This window comes from Poecilia mexicana, unplaced genomic scaffold (genome assembly GCF_051168715.1).
Source record: "Poecilia mexicana isolate PSO_F unplaced genomic scaffold, ASM5116871v1 scaffold_17, whole genome shotgun sequence".
Taxonomy (NCBI): Eukaryota; Metazoa; Chordata; class Actinopteri; order Cyprinodontiformes; family Poeciliidae; genus Poecilia; species Poecilia mexicana.
The window spans coordinates 10,408,867-10,431,218 of record NW_028263386.1 but is presented as its reverse complement, the minus strand read 5'-3'; the positions used below and the strand labels follow the sequence as shown (position 1 = coordinate 10,431,218).

Sequence of the window (22,352 nt, the reverse complement as noted above, 5' to 3'; positions counted from 1 at the left end):
GAATAGAATATATTTTATCAAGTTACGGCTATTTAACAAGAAGAAAATTTGAAGGAGTCGGATAAATATCGGCTACAGCTGTACTGTCTTCGGATATCAACACGAAGATGTCTACTGCTATAAAGTGCGGAAAATAAGACGGAGCAGTGTTACGCATCTTCAATCCTGTTGGGGAAACAAAACGTACTGTAAGCAACAGAGCTCCAATGTCAAGAGTTTATGCTTTATCTTGCATCAAAGAAGTGGACCACGTTGCTGAAGCTGAGCCGTTAAGCGAGACTCACCTGACCATCTCCTTGTACTTGTCCAGAGCCTCCTGGGCCACGTACTGGATGAAAGCTGGATCGTGCAGCTCCAGCTCCCCGGGGATGTTGAGTGTGAGTGGGGGAGAGTTCAGGACGTTTACTTCCACCTTAGTCTCAGTGGCAGACATGTTCTGCTCTTCATGGCTCTCTGGTGCCACCTAGAGAAAAGAAAAGGTAATTGCATTTTCTCTTGCAGACACAGATGCGTCATCCCCTTTTTTTTAATTCAGGATTTCAACAAAAAATGTTTCTGTAATAAATTCGGAACAGAAACGCATTCTGGTAATCCTCAGCCTGTGATTTCAGCTCTATGAAGCTGAATCATCACACATTGTGATATTTCAAGTCTTTTGTTTCTGTTAATGCTGATGATTAAGGTTGATGTCTAATGAAAATAATAAAATTCATCTTGGAGAAATTAAATATTACATAAAACTAATAAGAACAGAAGATTTGAAAGGAGATGTTGATTTAAAGTTTAACTTTTGCACATGTTGCTACAGCAGGGAGACGGTCGTATTGTGGGTCTGCTGAGATGTTGAGAAAACTTTAGCTGCTCTGCATTGTTGGCTCTGATGTTTCATTTCCCTTTTGACAAGACTTCATAGATTCTCTGTGGGGAAACGGAATAAAATGTAAGATTCCCTGATTGATGGTTGCACTTTCTTTGGACGTGTTGCAACACAGTGAACCAACACCAGCTCATGACTTGTTGCCCTAAAGTGTGGACACTTCACACTGAGCATAGAGCAGCTTGGATTCTGTACTTCTGCACTCTTCCTCCAGACTCTGGGATGTTGTCTAGAAAAGATTGTGAATTTACTTTCATATAACAGGAGGACTTTGAACAACTGAGGAGCAGTCCACTCCTTTCTCGTCTTGCCTCTGCTTCGAAGGGAGGAATGCCACTAGAAATGCAGCAGTTGTAGCAAATGATTTAGATACAGTGACTCTTACAGCTTTGTAGAAAACATCTAATGAATTCAGCAGCACATATTAAAATTGCTTGTAGGGGTTCAATCAAAGTTGCAAAGAATTCAGGGTATAAATTTGTAGGAGTTGTTAAAGAGTAAGCATGTCTGTTATTCTTGATATTCGTGCACCTTTGTCCTCCACAGGTTCTCCTTCCACTAAACTTTTTGTCATGTTTGAATGCAGCACTCTGGGAGCAGCTAACTTCTTTTCCAATGAGCGTCCGGATGATGTCTGTGATTGTTTTGTCTTCCCTATGGTTTTCAGATTTTTACCTGTTAAATTGAATTGCTGAAATAAATTCACCTTTGAAACACGGAGATTCACGTGCAGAACACTTGATTCAATACATGTTCACAGCTTATTCAATTATACCTTTGCCTCCTCTGATCTGTTTGCGTGTTTCTGCCAACCCTGCCTACTCACCATTGTGATGCGGAAAACATTTTGAGGAGTGCTGCTGTTGCTCACAGCCTGAGCCACCCAGCTGAACTCGGCTGCCATGTTGGTCAGCCACTTGACCGTCTCATCGGTGTGATGCTGGACAATGGACAAGATCTCATCGTATTGCTGTTTGGAGACATCCAGCAGCTGGGAGATTTCATCCAGCTCCACATGCAGTTCACGAACACTGGGGCACTCTGTGGTGAAAAGAAAGCATGAGCTGTGGTGTGTAAAGGAATCAGCTCTACAAAAATAATACGTTTTGAGTGAAGAGGCGATTCACCTGTGAGCAGAGCTCCCTGGCAGGCCTCACATTTGTTCTGAAGCTGCCAGCACTCTGATGTCTGCCTGCGGAGGTCTTTGCACAGCTTCCTGTTCTGCAGGAAGCGAGGGAAGCTTTTTATCTCTGGAAAAAGGAGAAAAACGTGTATATAATTAGATCCACACAACTCTGGTTCAATGGCATCGACAGCGTGAAAAGACTCGAGTTACCTCTCTTAGTCTCCTCCTCCACAGTCTGATGGATATCATCAAACACCTGGGTAACCACAGCTCCAAACTCCTCCACCACGCTCCTTCCAAAGTCAAAGAATGACTCCAGCACCTCCTCCAGCCCAACGCCCTGCAGGAAGCCGGAGTCGCGCCCAGGGTAGTATGGATCGGGAGCATTGTCCTCTGACAGTTCGTTGGTGGTGTTCAGGAAAGCCTTCTGAAGGACTCCGTCAAGCCTGCTGCTCATCCTGGAGACCAAGGCGATGCTACAGTTCACCAGGGTCCCCACCTTGCTCATCACTCGCTTGAAAGAATTCTCAATCTGAACTACATCTGGTTCTGATTCGTCAGGACTTTGGTTCACCAAGATGTCTCCTGCCTCCAGAGGGCGCTCTCTTGGACCAAAGCGTCTGGAGACTCTTTGGAAAAAGGTTTCCACCTGCAACACATGAACGTTATGGCGGTTGGAGTATTTGACTGCTATCCTCCGTTGTAGCTTTAGGCTTGGGTGTGGTGAGATGATTGCCACGGGTTACGGAGAGATTATCCAACAACTGGGAAAGGTGGCAGTTATCTGAAAGTGGTAAAAAAAATATGGTACGCTGCTAACCTAACATGAAATAATCATCCACCTTAACATAGACACCAGGCAAAGAGAGCATTGTATAAGCATCCAAGGCCTCTTTGTTTACTAAATTTTATATATCATGTAATAAAAATCATAAGATACATTGAAGCTTGTGGTTGCAATGTGGCTACATAAAAAAGACAGAATTTCAGTTAAAATCTGAATTTATTGAAACTGTGTTGGGGCCCCCCCCCCCATCTGTGGTTGTTTAATGTCTCGTGTTGTCTTTGTGGGGTACATGAGGAAATTATTGGTTGTCTGTCTCCACTGTCGCATTGTTTTATGATCTGTTTATGAACTGGACTCAACATAAGGAAGATTAGCTTGTATTTCATATTATTTCTTCACTGTTGGACACTGTAGTTACACCTTTCAGGCCTCTAAAGACCAAAGAAAACATCTTGTGAGGTAAACTAAGTTCTCTGATTTTGCTCAGCAGGACAGCTGGTCGCAAATGGAAACTCATGATTATAAAAGAGCTTGTATTGTCATGCTGCAGGGTTTTTAAGTAAGCGATTACTAGCTGTTCAGTTTTGTGCCAAAGCAAAATAGAAAGTCTCAACCCAACTTCTTTTTGATTCTTTTTTTTTTTTTTTTTTTTACATTGTAAGAAGACGATTTTCATACCTTACTGCGGAAAGAAGCAAAGCCCCTGCGGCATGTGGAGGTGTAGAAGGTTTTACATGCGTCCTCCAGACAGGGTCTGCATTCCTCCCACTCTGACTGCAGGGAGTCTTTGCACTGCTCCTCTGCCTCCTCCAGCTTCTCACTCACATCCTTTGCTAGCTGGGCTGCCCCCTGGTGGGAGAAGTGAGAGCTTGTAACATTTTTTTTTTTTTCGTGTTTGAATCTTTTTTTTTTTCTTGTTTATATCCGGCAAGTTCTCTCACTTTCTTCTTGTCTCCGCTGTGCTTCAGAGAGTTCATGAGGTGCTCATGCTTCTGCTCATTCCTCCACATCACCTCCCTCATCTGCTTCACGCCGTACAGCGCTCTCTTCATCTCCTCATTCACAAGCTTCTCGCCATCCTCTGACAGCTCTGAGACAAAAAAATGAACACGTCGCAAAATGTTCCTTTTCTCACACTTACAACAATTGGAAACGTGTGAACCGATTTTAAAGGAATATTTGGAACGTATTAAGTGTTTCTTTGTCTGGATGGAAACGGGAATGGGAAAAGATTCTGACTTGCCAACTTACGTTTTAAGATGTCGTCTGTGAAGACATCAGTTTGGTCAGCGTCGGCAAAACTAAGGACGCATGATGCAGCGACGAGAGTCGTCAAACTGAGAAGGAACTTCATTCTTAGTGGCGATTTGTGATGCGATTCAGATCAGTCTGAAACAAAGAAAAGAGACGTTTTTTTTTATCCTTTTATTTCAGGAGTTTTTGGATGACTGATTGTAAAAGTCAACTTTATGCATGCCAGAGTGTTTTTTTTTATTTTTATATATATATATAAATACAAATCAGGAAATACTCCTCTACTATGACACCCATTAATAAAATACACTGCAACTAACTGATGTGCGATGCCACCTTTGAGTAAATGGAATGTGTAATTTGATCTCAGTATGAATCGGCTGTTTTGCAAAGGTCAAAGGTTAGAAAACATTACATTATTAAGCATTATTAAGCAGACAAGTCAGGAAAAAATGTTCTGGAGAAATTTAAATAAGTGTTGAGAAATAAAACAACATAGATGGAGTTAAATCCAGGACAATCCTGGAGGAAAAATGTTTTTGATGCTGCTAAAGAGTAGAGAGTCAGGTGGAGGTTCACCCTCCAGCAGGGCACCAACACTAATTACACAGAATATTAAATTTTATAAAGAATGGCGTAGATGAAAACATGTTTATGTGTTAGACTGGTCGAGTCAAAGTCCAGACAAAATCCAATTGAGTATATGTCCCAAGACTTGAAAACTGATAATCACAGATGTTCTCCGTTTTTTGCAACGAGAAAGAGGAAAAAACATGCAACCTTGGTAGAGATGAAATACTTTCATCTGCAAGTTGAGTAAAATATGCTCTTTAAGAAGAATTGACTCATAAAGGTTGAATAGAAATGCAAGTGTTGTTAAAATATATGTTCCCCTTTTATTTCACAAATATCCATTAATTAATGTCACCTAAAATCCTAATAACATACAATGAACTTTATGGTTATCTATCTATTGTCTAAACCGCAGGGTTGCAGGTTGGTGCCAATCTCCAGCAGTCACTGGGTGAGACTGGACTGGTCTTTGTGGTTTTAGCATTACAAAATGTGGAAAAAAAATCTAGAGGTGTTAAAACGTTTGCCACTTTTTAAAAAAAAAATCTGATCGAGGTAATAGGGTTTTAACTTGACTGGGTTTTAACGGCAGAGACACTTATCAAATCTACCACTAGGTGGTGCTACACATTTGTTCACAAAATATAGTCAAACGGAAATTATTTTCTCTTAGTTCTGTTTATAGTTTTCAAGAACAAAAATATTAAGTAATTCATTGGTAATAAATGAATACTTCTGATGGCAAGAAAGAAAAATACCCAGACTTTCTTACATTTGTATATTAAAGTCCCAGTCATAAGATATAGTATGTTTAGGAAGATTTAAAAGGTTACATGTTGTTGCTATTTGTAGCACTTTAAGCAAACTGAAAGTCTGTTTTTCACTGCATTTTATTTGATCTACAACCATATTTCTTCTTTTGCCTTTCACATCTGACTGTAGTTTTTAGTCTAAGCCATACCGCAAAGAGGCCAACAGAAGTGTGTGAGCCCTGAATAAATTACATTGTTGGGTTCTTCTCAGCAGGAAAACAATGTTTACGTCAGCGACCGTCTGCTGTTCCAGGAGACCGGGCTCCAGCAAGTCATGAAAATATGCAGAAAATGAGCAAAAAAAATGAAAAAAATCAAAGCAAATTTTGAATTGTTCTCTTGCTAATTTTGATTCAGCAGCTGAACTCCCATGTCTGCTTTGCTTTGTCCCCAGTTATAATTTGGAGTTACACAATATAGCAACCAATGAGGATTTACTAGAAATGGAGATGTGCCCATTTGAGGCCAGGGTTTAAACTGGTTATAAAAGCTGCTTGTTTAAATCCTGCTGCCATCAAATTTAACCTTTATTTATAAACTTCATAAAGTATTGTGAAAAGATGGCTAAAAGATTATAACATTTAAAGATGGAGCCAAATATTTTAACATTTTCAAATGATAAAAAAAAGATGCCTAAAAATCTTAGAGGTAAGGAAGATATCTCCCTGTAAAGGAGTAGGTAAATGAGCTAATTCTTTCAAATCATGAGAAAGAGTCGGATGTACTGAAAACTCACTGAGGGAATAGGAAGTACAAGTAAAATACACATCAGACTGAAAGATTTGGACTAAAAAAGATTGGTCCATCTGAACCAAAACGACTCACCAGCAGAAGACTGAAGCTCTTTCTCCTTCAAATACAAAGTGTTTTGTGTGAACAGAAGTGTTTGTGTTATCTTGACCTGCTCAGGTCTATTTGTGCTCGTCCTACGTGAACTTTATCCTCTTACTGTCTTTGCTTGAGGTTGATGCCCATTAATCCACCGCTGGGCATGCTCAGAGGAAGGGTTTGCGTAAGTGGTCATATCAAAGGAGCTGCTTGTTGCTCACAAAACTAATTAGCTTTCTGGTCATTTGCAATGAGCATCTAGTGGCTGGAAATAGTTTTAGTTACCAAAAAATAAATAAAAGATGGTTGATTGCTAAACATGTGCAGCGCTTCTCTGGCATCGGCTCTTAAATCATCTGTCAGTGGGAATCGTCGAGGTCTTGGTCCAAACAATACAAACGCATTCAGAAGCCGTTTCATCACAGTGAGCTCATCTCTATTGTTTTAGTTATTGTGGTGTTTGATGATTAATTTGTTTGGGAAAAGGAAACATTTCTAAATGAGGAAGAAATTAGATCAACAAGATGATTTTGATTTAAGATCCCAACTGATTTTCACTGCAAGGATGTGAGGACAACAACCCTAAACATACAGCCATAGAGACATAGCCCAATATCTGATGTAAAAGACACTTAAATATTGACACAAGGTGGCTCACCACACTTTTCAGATTTTTCATTGTGATAACAAAAAATTAAACAAAAGCAACTTGTCATTTTCCTACAAGTTTGGAGTCTAATATGTGTTAAGATATCACATAGAATCCCAGTAACACACAATAAAAGTTGTGGTTGTCATATGACAATAGCATAAAAAGTTAACGGGTGTGACTAATTTTGTAAGCCTAAACCTCTTTGCATTGACACTAACCAAAAATACCAAGGATTTCTTTAGCTGTAAATGATTTCTACGTATCTCCTCATCAGATTTGAATCCAATGTGTGACACAGGACGTTGTTCTTAGGTTTTTCTCTGCAACTATTCCTCCTCCTCCCCCCCAAAAGAATTGTGTTCTCTGCAGAATCTGTGACCCAGAAAATTGAGTCCTTAAAGGATCATAATCAGAAGCAGACAGAACTTTAGCCCTTTCTGGGACTTTCAGCACCTGGTTTATATATTTTACCAGATATTATCCCCTGGTCCACCTAGACCACAGAAAAGACTTTATAGTAAAACAAGTTCCAAGTGGTAAAACACTGCAGGCAAGCAATTAATCACAGATAGGTGAACGCAAATCAAGAGTTTTAGGCACTAAATTGTTGAACCTGATCACATTGGTATGTTTTAGTTTATGGAAGACAAACAGATGAAGGACTTAAACAGCTTCACAATGTACAAAGGGCTGATGAATGGATGTTCTTTGAGGTAAAACTGAACTGAGAAACGTTAAGCGTCGCTCAGTCAACAGAAAACCTCAGTTCGACAGGACACAGCATCCCTTGGAGCTTCATGTGATCACATTAAAAGTACTGAGATGAGAAATGTGTTTTTGCTTAAAGCAGGGCCCCTCATGAGGTCATATTACATCTCTTTTGACTTCATATGGAAGTGAATGTGTCATGCTTTTTAGTTTTAGTTTTTTTAATCTTAAAGTTATTCTATTTTATTCAGAACTTATTTGTCTTATTTGAACTACCTAAAAAGAAATCAATCCTGGAATAAGGTTTAAACAATCCACGTAATCAATGCAGTTACTCAAACTACAAAACGTGATTAACTTAGTAATTCCAAGTAATCACTTTAAACAAGCTTTCAAAATTTAGCCATATATTTATATTATATAATATTTTTTTCTTGAACAATACAATCAAGATTTTCTACAACGTTTTCAAACCTGGGCCCTATCGATTATGCATGAATTTCACCACTGAGCCACAAGAAAGGATATTTCAGTTCTATGACGGAACCCTTTTCATGTTTGGTCCCTTATTTAATTTCCCTCTGAGTTCATGACCAAACTGAAAAACAAACCAAAATAAGTCTGCTGCGTGTGAAAATAGTTGGCAAAACGTCACAGTTCCATCATCCTGTTTACTGCCCCCAAGTGGCCAAAACAGAGCACTAAGATTGCATTGTGCAGGTGGACTCTATCCAGCTTAGAAAAGTCAAAGTAAAGTCAAAATAAGAACTGGAGATTGTTGCTTTTTAATTCAAAATTTGAATCAAGAATGTGCTTTTAAAATTATTTTATAAGTGCTGCATTTTTAAGGATATCATTAGATCCATTTCACACCTTCCCCCCCCCCCCTACCTTAGCCAAACCTCCATGTTATACAAGTTCAAACTGTGTAAACAGAATTTGTTTGTCATCATTAGTTATTCTCGATGGTAAAATCACAAAGCAGCGCACGCAGAGAAAGCAGCTGTGTGCAGACGGTGCGCACAGATGTGAGGAGCTCGTGGTTTCTCCGAGCAGTGCGTGCAGCACTTCCTCTCACGTTAGGACTCCTTAAGTTTTTAAGCTCCTCTTGTTGCTGCAGCGGCGGGAGTACCACCTCAGATCCGAGTAGGACAGGGAGACAAGCTCATCTCAGCATCTCTCTGAACTGACAGAAGCCAGGGGAAATCATATGAACTTTGCATCATTTTTTTAACAAAGTTCTTTTTATTTTATTTATTCATTAGATTTTTTTTTTAGCAGCAGCATAAGCATTACCTGTACTGAAAGAGAAGAAAGAGAGAGCTGCACAGTGAAAAAAAACTTGGATTTGCCTCCGATTTTTTTTTCTTTTTTTTTTTTCATTTTCTTAACTTGTTTTTCCTGCTAATAAAACGAGGACAGTGTGATACCTGCAGATTCAAGGTGCCTTATGGGAAATTCCAATGCGATGCTGTGAATGTGACTTCAACCAACAGATAAACAGACTCCAGTGAACCACAATGAAAGGTAGGCTTCACTTTAATGATAACTATTAAAATTGTTTTAAATCGACCGCAGGCTTATAAACGCCAAGTGTCAGTGATGACTGATCAATTGTTCTTCGCTCTTTTTTTTGTCACATTTTCCTGCACTCATTTTTTCTCCTGCTCTGGGACAAGAGGAGAGGAATGCGTGGGTTACTACTCTAACATCTGGTTTCATTTACCAAGCTTTTGCCTCAAATTGTTTTGCATCTGTCCACCGATGAACATCAGACAGAAAGTCAGATAAAAAAAAACAGCTGTCCCAAACAGAAGTTATGCACATGACTTTAGACAAATAGCGCTTGAATATGTAGCTCTCATTCATGCACTTATTTTAAAAATTGACCCTGGCTCAGATAAATCAAGTGCTGCTGCAGGAACTACTGAGTCAGATTTAATTGAAGCATTTTAAAAGCTTCGTTGTGGCCTCACTTGTACTCCTGCTGCTTTTAAACACTAAAATACGTAGTATGAATCACGCTGGCGCTGATGTAAACAAAGGCTTATAATAAACTCGCCTGGATGTGAGGCTCATGTGGTTCCCTGATGTGTTGGACTTTGCTAAATAAAGACTGAGGCATGTCATTCCCAGCCTCTGGGTAAGTCAGTAGGCTATGAACTTGTGGGAAAGAATGAACATCCCAACAACTCTGCCCCCTTGTGGTCGTTCTCGGAAAACTGTAGATTGTGAGAAAAACAACAGGGCCTTGCAAAAGTATTCACACCACATTGAATGTTTTTACATTTTGTCACGCTACAACCACAAACAAGGACGGATTTAATGATACACAGTTGTTGTTGTTGTTGTTATTGTTGTTTTTTGCAAATAAATGTCTAATAAAAAAATGTGGAGAGCAGATTCCATCCCCTTTAGGTCTGCAAATGACATAATTTCTGCATAATTGAAGCTGGTATGAAGGTCTCAGAGAAATGTTAGAGAATATTGTAGAACAAACAAGCATGATGAAGACAGACAAACAGAGCTTGCATAAAGTCGTGGAAAATTTTCAAGCAGGGTTAGATTCTAAAAACAAAACACCCAAGCTTAGAGTAGCTCATGGCACAAATCGTTTGCTTAATCCATAGCCTGAAAATGGAGACACGATTTGTTGTACAAAGCCATAAGAGGTCAGATTCCCAGTTTGCCAGGAGACATTTAGGAGACAGCAAATTCAGACGAGACAGAATTTGTTGTAAAACTAGCACTGTAACACTGAAAACACCATCCCCATTTCAAAACATGCTGGTCATGCTGTGGAGGATGGTTTTACTTAACAGGGGAAATTTAGTGTGTCAAAGTGTAAGATTTCAACACTTGGAAAAATGGAAGAAAACCATTTAGAGATTGCTAGCAGAGGAACGATGTAACGGCTTAACATCAAACTCCATTAATGTGTTAAAGAGGACTAGTTAAAATTCAGCTTTAATCATTGCAATGAAAGCCAGTTGAAATTCACTTGAATAGTGCTGGAGATTTTCTAAAAGAAAACATGTTTTGGATACAATCCTACCTTAGATTAACAGGGTTTTTTTGTCTTACAGTGGGTTAAAATTGATTGCAGAGTTTATACGCTATACTACATTATATTGCCAAAAATATCAAGATGCTTGCCACAAACACACACATACACACATTCAGACACAAACTGTAATGATATCTTAATCTCGATATAGACTTGGCTTACCCCTAGCAGCTATAACAACTTCTACTTTTCTGGGAAGGCTCTTCTGAAGGTTTGTGAGTGTGTTTATTGGAATTTTTTAACACTTTTCCAGAAGTGCATGTATGAGGTTCGATGAGATGAAACCTGGTTTGTAGTTTTGACTCTAGTTTAAGATTGAAATCAAGACTTTTTGCCAGGCAGTTGGAGTTCCTTCACACCAACTTTAATCTCTCCTCTCGACCTTGCTTGGTGACTTCCCCAAACTCATCCTGGAAATTTGGATGCATAAAATTGTCCGGAATTTATTTGTAAGCAACAGCATTAAGACGTATTTTCACCATAACTGAAGGTCAAAGGTCAACCCCTAAAAAACAATCCCACATCATAAGACAACCTCCTTAAAACCTTACACCTGGCACACCACACTCAGACAATGGCAATTCCTTGCAACCACAAAAGTCAAATTCATTTTACCTGGAGTGACATTTCAAAGTGAATTTGTATCCCCTTTTTTATTATACCACTAAGAATTGACTCTGGAAGGATTAGCAGAAAAGAAATGTCATTGCTGAATTTTTTAAGTGGCATTGACACATGGAACAATCCTTCATTTTACTGAGCTTCTGAGAAGGACCATATATTTATTTATTTTTTTCTTTTTACAAATGTTTGAAGAAACAGTCCACGTGTGCTTTAACTTTATACACCTGCAGCCATGGAAGTGGTTGGAACATCTGAACTCAATGATTGGGCTTGTTTAAGATGGTGTATTAAGCATGATAAAATAAAGGTGGTCTTACTTTTTTTTTTTTAAATAGTTTGTTTTATCCATAGTTGTGTAACGATGAAATACCGTATTTTTCGGACTATAAGCCGCTACTTTTTTCCCATGTTTTGAACCATGCGGCTTGTAGCCCGGTGCTGCTTTTCTGTGGATTTTTCTTCAACCACCAGGGGGGTCTTTAGCAGGAAGTGAATCATTGGAAGTCAAAATTGGAAATCAAAGAAGAAAGTGCTATATTTCATTTAGAACAAGCACATGATAGCAGCAGATACGAAGGAGAAATATATTTTCAAACTCAAACCCCCTCATCATGGAAACCACACGAAGAAGTTCATATGATGCAGCTTTTAAGTTGAAGGCTGTCGATCTGGCAGCACAGATTGATAGCCGCTGCACTGCCGAATCCATGGTTCGGCGTTGGAGACGGGGAGGGGCTGCGCCCTTAATAGCAGATTTATTAAGGAAAACCGAGAGCGGCGGAGATATCAGTGGCTTATAGCCCGGTGCGGCATATACATTTCCAGGTTTTTATTTTATAAAAAAAAAAGCTTTGTAAATGCGGCTTATAGTAAGGTGCGCTCTATAGTCCAGAAAATACGCTACTTCTGAAATGCTGTGCGTTCAAATTACAGGGAAAGGTCCATCAGTTTCGTCTGTAAAACAAATGAAATTCCCATCTGATGAAATGTTAATATTGAGCAACCTCCTCCTAAGTAGCACAGCTGTAGCCTTTACAAATTAAATCCAAACAATCTTCACTCTGATTCACATTTTTTTAAATCAGCCATTTGGAAATAAAAAGCGAAGCGTGATTTCCCCTGAATGACTCTTGAGCAGCCAGGGACGCTCATGTTGTCCAAGTGTGATACAAACACAATCATGTCGTGCATAAACATAAACCGGAAAATGTTTAGTGGAGATGTTGGGAAAGCCAAAATTCCTCCTTTGGATCTTTTACAACAGCTTGGATTATTCATATCACTCTTTAGCTCATCGTGGGGTCTGCTATGTGGTAACTGTGATTTCCCAGAAACAAACGAAACCAATTTTCTCAATGGAGGCTTTTTACCCTCTGAGCTTGAATCTGTTCTTTTTTATGATCTGTCTAGGTCATTTTGATCAAAGTAGCATAAAATAATCTTTGTCAACACATAGTATTCATTAAGTTTTTTTTTTTTTTTTAATGAAGCTTGTTTACGGAAATGTGAATAAAATACTTAACCAACCATGTTAAACGACCTGCATTTCTGAAGGCTAAACATTTATTGTTTTGTTTCATATTTTTAAATTAAATCATTTTTTATTTACTTAATTTCTTTTTTTCCTCTGCAGACGAATTTACTGATGAAGAGGAGGTGCAGTCCTTCGGCTATAAACGGTTTGGTGAGCATTGGCTTCCTCCTTCGTTTCCAGCTCTGACCACTCTTCCTATTAGTTTCACTCCAAATAACACAATGTTCATGTTAATACAAGTTATTGCATTTTAGGGGCTGTTGTATTTTGCTTGGAGTAGATCCCACCTACACTAATCTCTGAGGTCAAACAGAAACCAGAATTTCCCAGAAACAAGCTCATTTTTGGCTTTTTCCTTCATTGTTTCTTTTCCTTTTTATACGACTACTGTGTACAGTAAAACTGGAAACCACAAACTTCTGGGTGTTCCTGACCAGCTGCTGACTTCGCACTGTTTTCACAATATCAGAGTGCTTTCATTTCACTCGGTACAAAGTGATTCTTTTGTGAATCAACTTTTCTACTCACTGTTTCTCCGCTTGAGTGTTTTAGTTCATTCACAGCAGTGATTGCGCTGACATGTTTCGGTTTCATATATTTTACTGGCAATGCAAGGTGTGTGCACCAGATATTAGGTTGAAAATATTTCTCAGTTTTTGTTTGTTTTATTTTTATTCTTAAGTGTAAAATTAAACCATTTTAATAAAAAATGATTTTTTTTCTCATCCTTACCGTATATGCTGTAAATTGTTGAGGGCTCAATGCAGTGGGACTTTTGATCTTTCGAGAAAGGCCATGTCTTTTGTCCAATGAGCCAATGCAACTTGACTGGTCAGCAAACTTGATCCAAAATTCCTGCACATCTCCTTATGTGTTACTGCCTCCTTTGGCTTGTGCTGCTGCAACTTTGGGATGATGTAGTGGTTGACCCTGGGACCTTTGCAAAGATCAAGTTACTGCACTTGAGGTTATTTGGTTTAAGAGGTGTTTTAGTGCTCATTTATGTGTTGCTCAAGCATTAGGCACCCATATGTCAAGAGGTGTGAATGCAGCAGGAATCCACAGACTGTATGTCACCACATTTAGTTTATACAGTCTTCTTGCCTACTTGACATATGCATGTATTGATGCTTTTAATAAGTGGACAGTTTGGATTTTCTTGGTTCCAAACTAAACATTTGTCTTGATATGGACAACTTAACATCACCAAATTGGGGTTAATGCATTTGTTATTTATTTTGAACACATGTGTGTTTCATGTATAGGCTTGACGTTTGGTTACCAAACAGCTGTACACAATCAGCTCCCAGGTTAAAGGATCACTCCACATAAAATCCATCTTCTAAGTATCTGATAATAAATAAACTCCTACAAAACATTCACAGAGCCTTCATTATGTGGTAGTTACTTTGACTGAGTATAAATACTATGGAGAAATACATCACTCTGCTAAAGTATTTACACCCATTTAACTCTTTTCAGCCACACACTTCAAAGTATTGCATTGAGATTTTAAATACTTTGTAGAACCACCAATTACAGCTTCAAATGTTTTGGGATATGTCTCTATCAACTTTCCACATCTAGTGACTGAATATTTTGCATTTTTCAGTCCTATGCAAAATAGCTCAAGCTCAGTGAGACTTAATGGAGAGTCTCAGTGAACGTGGGTTTTCAAGTCTCACCGCAGATTCTCGATAAGATTTAGGTTTGAACTTTGACCGAGTTCTTCTAACACGCGATTACCCATCAAGCTAAACCATTCTGTCGTAGCAGTTGCCTTTCTGTTTGAAGGTGGATCTCATTTCCAGTCTGAAGTAATAGGTTATGTTTAAAGATTGTACATTTTTATATTCGTCTATTCTCCCATCGGTTCTGACGAGGCTGAAGAAAAGCATCCCGGCATAATGATGCTACCACCGCTATGTTTCACTCTGGGAATGGTATGGTCTTGGCGAAGAGCAATGTTAGTTTTTCACTCATAGTACTTTGTGTGTATGCTAAAACTGTTACATTGTAGAGCCTTTCTTTGACATGGTTGCTGTCTTCTACATGTGACAAACCTTAAATGTACATTTCTTCGCGCAGCGGCTTTCCTCGTGCCATTATTAGCTGGAGTCCTGATTTGTATGGTGTGTGAAGAAACAGCATATGGTGTATGCTGTCAACAGATTCCTTTCCCTGAACTGCAGATTCTTGCATCTCCCTTATTGTTACAGTTGTGTTTTTAGCTGCTTCTCTGATATGTGCTCTCCTTGCCCAGCTTGTCATATAGGTGGACATCTAGGTTTGTTGTCCCTTTTCTTTTACAGATAATGAACAGCGCTCCATGGCTTTTTCTAATCTTGAGATATTGGTCTAAAAGCTATGATGCAGATGAGAGTTAAAAATGTAGAAAAGCTCGAGTACAAATGCACACCACCCTCTTCCACTTATGCACTACTTAATGTTGCTTAATTATATGATCCCATTAAAATGCACTGATGTTTCTTGCTGTAACAAAAATGCAACAAAATGTAAAAAAAAAAAAAAAAAAGGTTTAGTAACTCAGCTTTTGTTTTGCCCTTTGATTAAAAAACCTCATGGCTCCTGCTCGCAGTTTATTGCTCTGAACTAAATCTTTTCATCTATGGGGGGAAAAAAGCAAATGCCTTTTCCAAACATGTAAACTCCTCGTCTACCACACATACTTGTGCACTGACAGAAAACTCTGGCTGCTCTGCCATTCATATGTTTTTAGCAAAGAGAGGAATGAAGTACATAACTCATTCCGGCATCTGCTTTCCACAGACGGTTTATTTTTCCACTGTGAATCCAAACCTGAGACGCTGCTGATTTGCTTCCTGTCTCCGTACTGGAAGTTTATTCAACGCAAACTTGTAAACGCACAAAGCAGGAGAGGTGGAGTGTATAGGAGTCAGGATCCAGGTTTGTGAGCAAGAGAAGAGGCAAACTTTTTTTTTCTTCAAAAACTTTTTCAACTTACTTTTTTTATATTGTCAGGGTTGTTTTTGATTTTAGTTTTTTTTTTTTTTTTTTCAGCGGGGAAACATTTGTCAACACTTATTTTGAGCAGAGGAGTCACATTCCTTGCCTGACTTATTTTTGGGAGCAAAACAGCGAGTGGCTTTAATTTACAGGGACTTTATTATGAGAAAAGAATGTCTTCAAAATGCCTGCCTTCTACTTACGACCCCACTTCAGGGCATGCATGCATGCATGCATGCAGTGTGTGTGCTCTGGTATCCTAATGAAAGATTACTCTTGTGTTTTTAATAAAAACCAGTCAAGGGGAGGGGGCGGGGGGGAGACGAAGGAGGAAAGAAGCATTAGAGCACTATAGACATCGTGAAAAAGGTTAACTTCACAAGAAGAAAGCAGAAACAATCCTTTCTTTTCATGTGTGTATCTGTTCTATTTTATCTGATGTACACAGATAAAACAGTACAGGTATAATATTTGCTTGGATGATTTGTTTAAATTGTTTTGGGTCGTTATCGGTCACAAAATCTTTGGTTAGTACTTAATCGACCAATAGAAGAGAGGCACAATGTATGCCAGACAGGGGCAGAATATCTGCATCCTGCTGTGAGAAAATCCAAAGTATGCAACAAGCATTTCTGCTCAAATTGAGGACAGATTTAGATGGGGCTCAGGTCAACTATCCAGAACCCTTAGCGCAATTATGTCCGGATTAGGTCCTGATTCTATTATTTGTTTTGTGCGTCTGACATGCAGACGTTAATAAGAACTTGACAAACCCTTCTTTGGCACATTGTACTACACAGGATTTGCTAAAGCCATGGGGAGGCATTGATGTATGATTTACTTTTGATAAAAGTGAAACAAAAATTTGATCGAATGCTTGGATTTTTAATTCTCTTTTGGATTCTCCTTCATGCGATAAACTAGAGTTAGTTTTTCTCAAACTATTAAATGATTAAAAAAATGGATTTGCAAAGGAGCTTCTGTGTGTGAGTGGCTTTTATATGTTGCTGCTGTAGTTTTGACTGGAATCATCTTAACCGACCTCATCAAATTTTCTATTTCACCACTCCCCCTTTCCGTCCCCCATGGGAAATCTGGGCCAATTTCAACAGAACGCCTTTAACCCGCCGTCATCTGATAGGGTGTCTTCTCTCACATAATAGATGTTTGACAAGATCTCTGTTCAAAGCCAGGCCTGGCTCCATCACAGAAACAACAGACTCAATATTAGAAGTGTCTCAGTTAATTTTCAGTGAAGAAATTGCACATCTACCTCTGCAATGCTGTGTAACCCAATGGAGGCCTGCCGGTCCCAAAGAGGCCAACTCAAACCTCACTGCATCCTCTATTTATAATACAAAGAAAGTTCAAAATAACTTTTTTTTTTGGTTTGTTTTGTTTTGGCATGAGTTATAGTGCTGCTCACCGTCCAGCTCCCAGAGCTGACTGTAGCACTTTTGTTCCTGTGGTTGTGCTTATGTTGGCCCTCTATCAACATACTGGATTGGCTTGGTCGTGTTTAACAGTAAGGAGTTTTTCCATTTGTAAGGTTCTCAAATGTTTAAAAAGATAAATGAAGGCATGTTTTCTTCTGATAACGTACACACGTTCTCTCACAAGAACACTTGTGTTATTTTTGTGGGGTCAGCTATACAATTTTCAGTCCTACAGAGTTTAACTTCACCTCTATCTGTTGCAATCACATTTCAAGATCCAGGTCCAGCTTATACGCTCAGGAGATAAATTCAGTTTCTGAAACATAAAAATATCCCATGATTATGCCTTCTATTCATTTAACCAGAGTTCCACCTGTTTTAACAGCACTCCAAAAAGCTGCTCCCAATAAAAATGAGAGTTTCTGTTCTTAGCTAACCGGTAGTAACCAAGTCACAATTCACCTCCATCATCTCAAGCTAGTTTCTGACCATTGGTTCACTGCATTACAACGTCATCAGACTTGAATCTAATATGATATCTTTTGGATGTAGTGGAATTGCAGGAAGCTGTCATGACAATATGAACTAAAATGTTTGCCACACCTTGTTGAATCTATATTATAAACAGTTGGGGCAGCTCTGAAGGAGCGGGGGGGTCTAACCACGTGCCAAGTATTTTAAAAAGTTGCTGGTGAGTGAAAATCCTGATAACATGGTCTGTATCTAAGTGAAATCTTTATGCAATCTGTGGAAGTAATGAGAATGCCACTGTAACAGTGGCCAGTGCCTTGGAGGCCGAACAAAGAAAATATATCGCTAACCAAAGAGTCTCAAAGGAAAATTAAAGGAACATCTAAGGAACATTTAAGGAAGACTGGCCAAAGGTTGGATGACCCAGTTCAAGCTGATAGTGAAAATTATTCATGTGTCCTTTATTGCTGCTTGCAAAGCAAATACACATTGTATGGTAGAAACGCAGGCCCAATTTACAACGGACTATTCAGCTTTAATGCTGGGAACCACCAAGATCTTTCCGGAACTTTGAAGTTTGCATAAAAACTCTTTACTCTCTAGATGCCTCCTGATTTGGTGTTGATCTTAATTCTCTGGTTTGTGCCTGTTTCTGTCTCCTTCAGAAGTAGTAGAACTCTGAGATCAAGTGTGTGAGGTTTTGCTGCCCTCCTATTTGGATGTCAGCACCATATTAAAGATTTATGTAGGACAAACAATGAGATGTCTGAAGGCAGGGCAATGGCCTGGTGACTTGTTGCTTCACTATTTTGTACCTTAGAGACTTTGCATGTGGTATCAATTTCTAAAAACTTATCTTACTAGTGCATTGCATAATTTCTCTGGTTGTGATATGGACCACGGTAAAACAGGAATTCAGATACTATCGTCCCTGTGCTCAGCGTCTTTTCCCACAAAGTAAAGCCATTCTTGGCTGGACGGCTGGTTTGGTCCACGCTTTGTGGTTTTACTGGCTCAGCTGGCCGATAAAGCTTATAAACAGGAGGGTTGCAGAAGGGGACGGGGTGCTGCACATCAGGCTGAGCTAAGGTTGTTGCTGATTCAGTTTTGGAATTGCTTCCATGGTGGGCTGCACAGCCAGCAGCCACAACCACAAAAAATCCCATCTGCACAGATGGATGCTAAGATTTAACTCCAGTGTTCTTCAACTTCGGCTCACAGACACAGTGGTTTTGGACTTACATGAGAGTATAATGAAGTCTTCTGAATCGAAGTAACAAAACATGTCTCGGTTTATTTATGCTCATGTTGTGGTGGGGTGGGTAAAATTAGTGAGGCTCTGATATTTAAAATTTCTTCCAGGGACACAGATAGATATCTGTGAGAGTTCACCCTGGGATTCATTATATATACTGTAATGTCTTTTTGTTTGTTTTCCCCCGCTTGGTTACAATTTAATAACTTGTTTTAATAATTATTCACACTTACACAGTGCTCATCTTTATGCAAACTGCTGCATTCTGGTAACAAAGGAATTACATTCCTAGAAAATAAATAATATGGTGTGTAGAACAAAGCAACACTTTGGGTTTAGGAAGTACAACCTTTATTGAAGTTTCTTCTTTACTGGATCCGTATGCGTGCCGTTTAACTCTGTCAGTGAGCTAAACAGACACCAGAGACAGATTAGGACTGCTCACTATAATAGGCAAAGTTTTATAGGAACTTGATGAAAAATTTCAAACAACGAACATCTGGAACACAAAGTCATAGCTCTTAATTACCTTTTACACAGTTCAGTTAGCTTTTCTTGGATGTAGTGTTGTTATGAGAATAATGAGAGCCTTAAATCTTTAGACTGTGTATAAAGAAGTTTAAATAGCCCCTGTAACATTGCTTTGTTATGAAAGGATAAGACATTTATTTTACAATGTTCATGTTTGGAGCCTGAGGAACAATCAGTTCATATTTATTTTTTATTTAATTATCTAGGGAAGGGGGGTGTATTATAAAATGCATTAGATTGCCTGATTATATCATTCTTTTGGTACTGTTATGAGTTTTTTTACACTTCTTTTTAACCAGTGTATTCTTCTCAACCATTTTTTTCTAGTCTTAACTCATAACACGCGTTTTCATTTTAGTTTTTGAAAGGCACTCTTCTTCTTTGTCTTCTTGAATTAACAGAGTTTGTTTGAAATCAATTTATGCACAGTTGCACAGCTGGTAGAATTGTTGGCTTGCAGCAAAAAGGTTCTGGGTTCGATTCTCTACCTGGGATCTTCCTGCATAGAGGTTACATGTTTACATGCTTCTCTGGGTACTCCAGTTTCCTCCCACTGTTCTCCACATTACCACCGTCCAATAAAAACAATATAGTGGAATCCACAAAGTCAGTCTGCTCTGTAGCTGTGTGCTTTGAATGAGTGATTTACTCATTCCTAATTAGTGCTTTTTTGTGTAAAATGTGGAATCTCAGTTTTTCCGTAGATGAATCATAGTGATGTTTTAATATTAGTAGTTACGGTTTGTTGCTTGATGCTGGTTGTCTGCTCTTGGATTTTCTTCTTTTTTTTTCACACTTTTTCTTACCATTTCTGCTCATGGTTTCCTATTACTCTGAGTTTCTGTGCCCAGAAGCCACAGAGCTCAGATTTTCTTTTTCAAAGATGATCGTCGTTATTATTTTAATATTTTTGACAGCACATTTTCTGCCACGTTAGCCCATGTTAGGGTCTTACTTCAGCTACTTGCAAAAGTTAAAGCGTGATTATTTCTATACCTCAACTCAAAAGAATGTTGTCAGCTAAAGCAAACATCTGTTTTGACTCTGTAAATGTCAAACGTCTAAACACTTTTTCACTATCATTAATTGCTGTGTGTTGATGAAATCATGACTAATCTGCTGACAAAGAATCCATAAGGGACTTTTAAAAGTGATCTGCTTACATAAGGCAACGGAAAATAATCTGCCAAATTTCCTGACTCAAAGCTTTTAAATGTATTTTTTTATATAATAAAATGATTCCAAAGAAATGAAAGTACTCAGTTTGACTTTTTCAGTGTGTTGGCTAAGAGGTCCTGTTTGGATTTCATAGGATTTCACATCAAGACTGTATAACAGAAAAAAGTTCACAGTTTTGTGAGTAGTGAACCACAGTTTTTAATTTTCCTGAGGTTGCCATCACACAAACACACTTATCTAATCATTTATTGATAAAAACTTCAACTAAAGTGCATATACAGTAATATATGAAAATACATAAACGTATCTGTGGAACACATGTAATACATTTTAACAGATGTTGAATGACACCCAAATATGAACGGTCAGTTTGCTTTGCTTCACTGAGGTTCTAATGAAATAAACTCATTCCAACATACCGTCGTTTGAACATGAGTAGGAATGGTGAAAAGGTTTTGTTTTCTTTTCTAAGTCCAATAAAGTTGAGTTATGGCTTCCATGTTTTCCTAAATGCATGCTTGTAAAAATGTCTTTTCTAAAGAGGAGGTTTTTTATTGCAAATTGTTTGCATTTTAAAGAGAAGTGTGCTGGTTCTGAAGAGGACAACCAGTTAATTGATTAATTAATTAGTGCATGAAGATTGGCGATAAAAGAAATGTTTTCTTGCATTGTGTTTTGGCTGCAACTATATTTTAGGTAATCTGTTTGGACTACATAACCTATTCACTGAACGTCATTGTTATAGATTACAATATATTAATGTTCAGGTTGTGGTCAGTAAAAAAAAAAAAAAAAAAAAAAAAAAAAAACAGTACATGTGGTTCAGAGACAGGACTATCTTAATCATTATCATGATTACAAAACAAAGCCCTTCAGAAGTATTTTTAATCTATAAACTTACACATATATCTTATCAGAATTTTATGAAGTAGACAGACATGAATTAGCACATAATTATAAAATGGAAAAAACAGGAAGAAAATAGTTAATGTAAACTTGTACAATTGTGTATCATCTGCATAGTTATGGTAATTTATCGTTACTTATAATAATCTTAGCTAGCAGGAGCATGCTGATATTAAACTAGAAGGCCACCAAGATGAAACCTTGGGTCGCCCCGCATGCAGTCTTTGTCGACTCAGGTGAAAAGTTACCCAATGACGCAAAGAACTTCCTAATCTTGATCCAGTCAAGGTTGACCAAAGAGTCCAATCCAGCTCTCCAGTCTTTTCAGTAATATTTCATGGTCAACAGTGTCGAATTGATTCGCTGAGGTCCAGCAGTTCCAGCACTGTGGTTTTTCCACAGTCTACATAAATGTAAATTTCACTGAACACTTTGACGAGAGCAGTCTCAGTTCTGTGGCGAGCACAGAAAGCAGATTAAAAGACATTTAAGTGGTTGGTCATTGTTAAGAAGCTAATTACCCATTGAAACAGCTTTTTCAATCATTTTACTGATGAACTGAAGGTTGGAGATTGGTCTGTAATTTTGCAGTAGTGACTTGTCCAGATTGTTATTTTTTTTAGCAGTGGCTTGATAGCTGCTGTTTTTAGTGCCTGGGAAAAAAACATCTGATAAAAGGAATAGCTTTGCTACTTGAATCAGGTAGGATGCTTTTAGAGGCAGAACATTCTTGAAGAAAGTTGT

At 38.4% G+C, this 22,352-nt stretch overlaps 2 protein-coding genes across 2 annotated transcripts in view; one reads left to right on the top strand and one right to left on the bottom strand.

The window, feature by feature from the left end:
- Positions 1-26: 26 nt before the first annotated feature.
- On the bottom strand, positions 27-4,277 carry clul1 (clusterin-like 1 (retinal)). Its single transcript, XM_014998677.2, has 8 exons — positions 4,042-4,277; positions 3,732-3,880; positions 3,469-3,639; positions 2,214-2,652; positions 2,005-2,127; positions 1,704-1,918; positions 285-463; positions 27-165 (listed from the first exon to the last, which is right to left on the bottom strand). The coding sequence occupies exons 1-8, from the start codon at positions 4,142-4,144 to the stop codon at positions 150-152; spliced, it is 1,395 nt and encodes a 464-aa protein (XP_014854163.1). The 5' UTR covers positions 4,145-4,277; the 3' UTR covers positions 27-149.
- Positions 4,278-8,598: 4,321 nt separating this feature from the next.
- The window catches only part of colec12 (collectin sub-family member 12), a 29,211-nt gene continuing 15,457 nt past the window's right edge, over positions 8,599-22,352 (top strand). The window contains exons 1-2 of the mRNA XM_014998675.2: positions 8,599-9,144; positions 12,942-12,992. Coding sequence (XP_014854161.2) covers positions 9,138-9,144; positions 12,942-12,992 — 58 coding nt within the window. The 5' untranslated portion in view covers positions 8,599-9,137. The remainder of the gene's footprint in view (positions 9,145-12,941; positions 12,993-22,352) is intronic.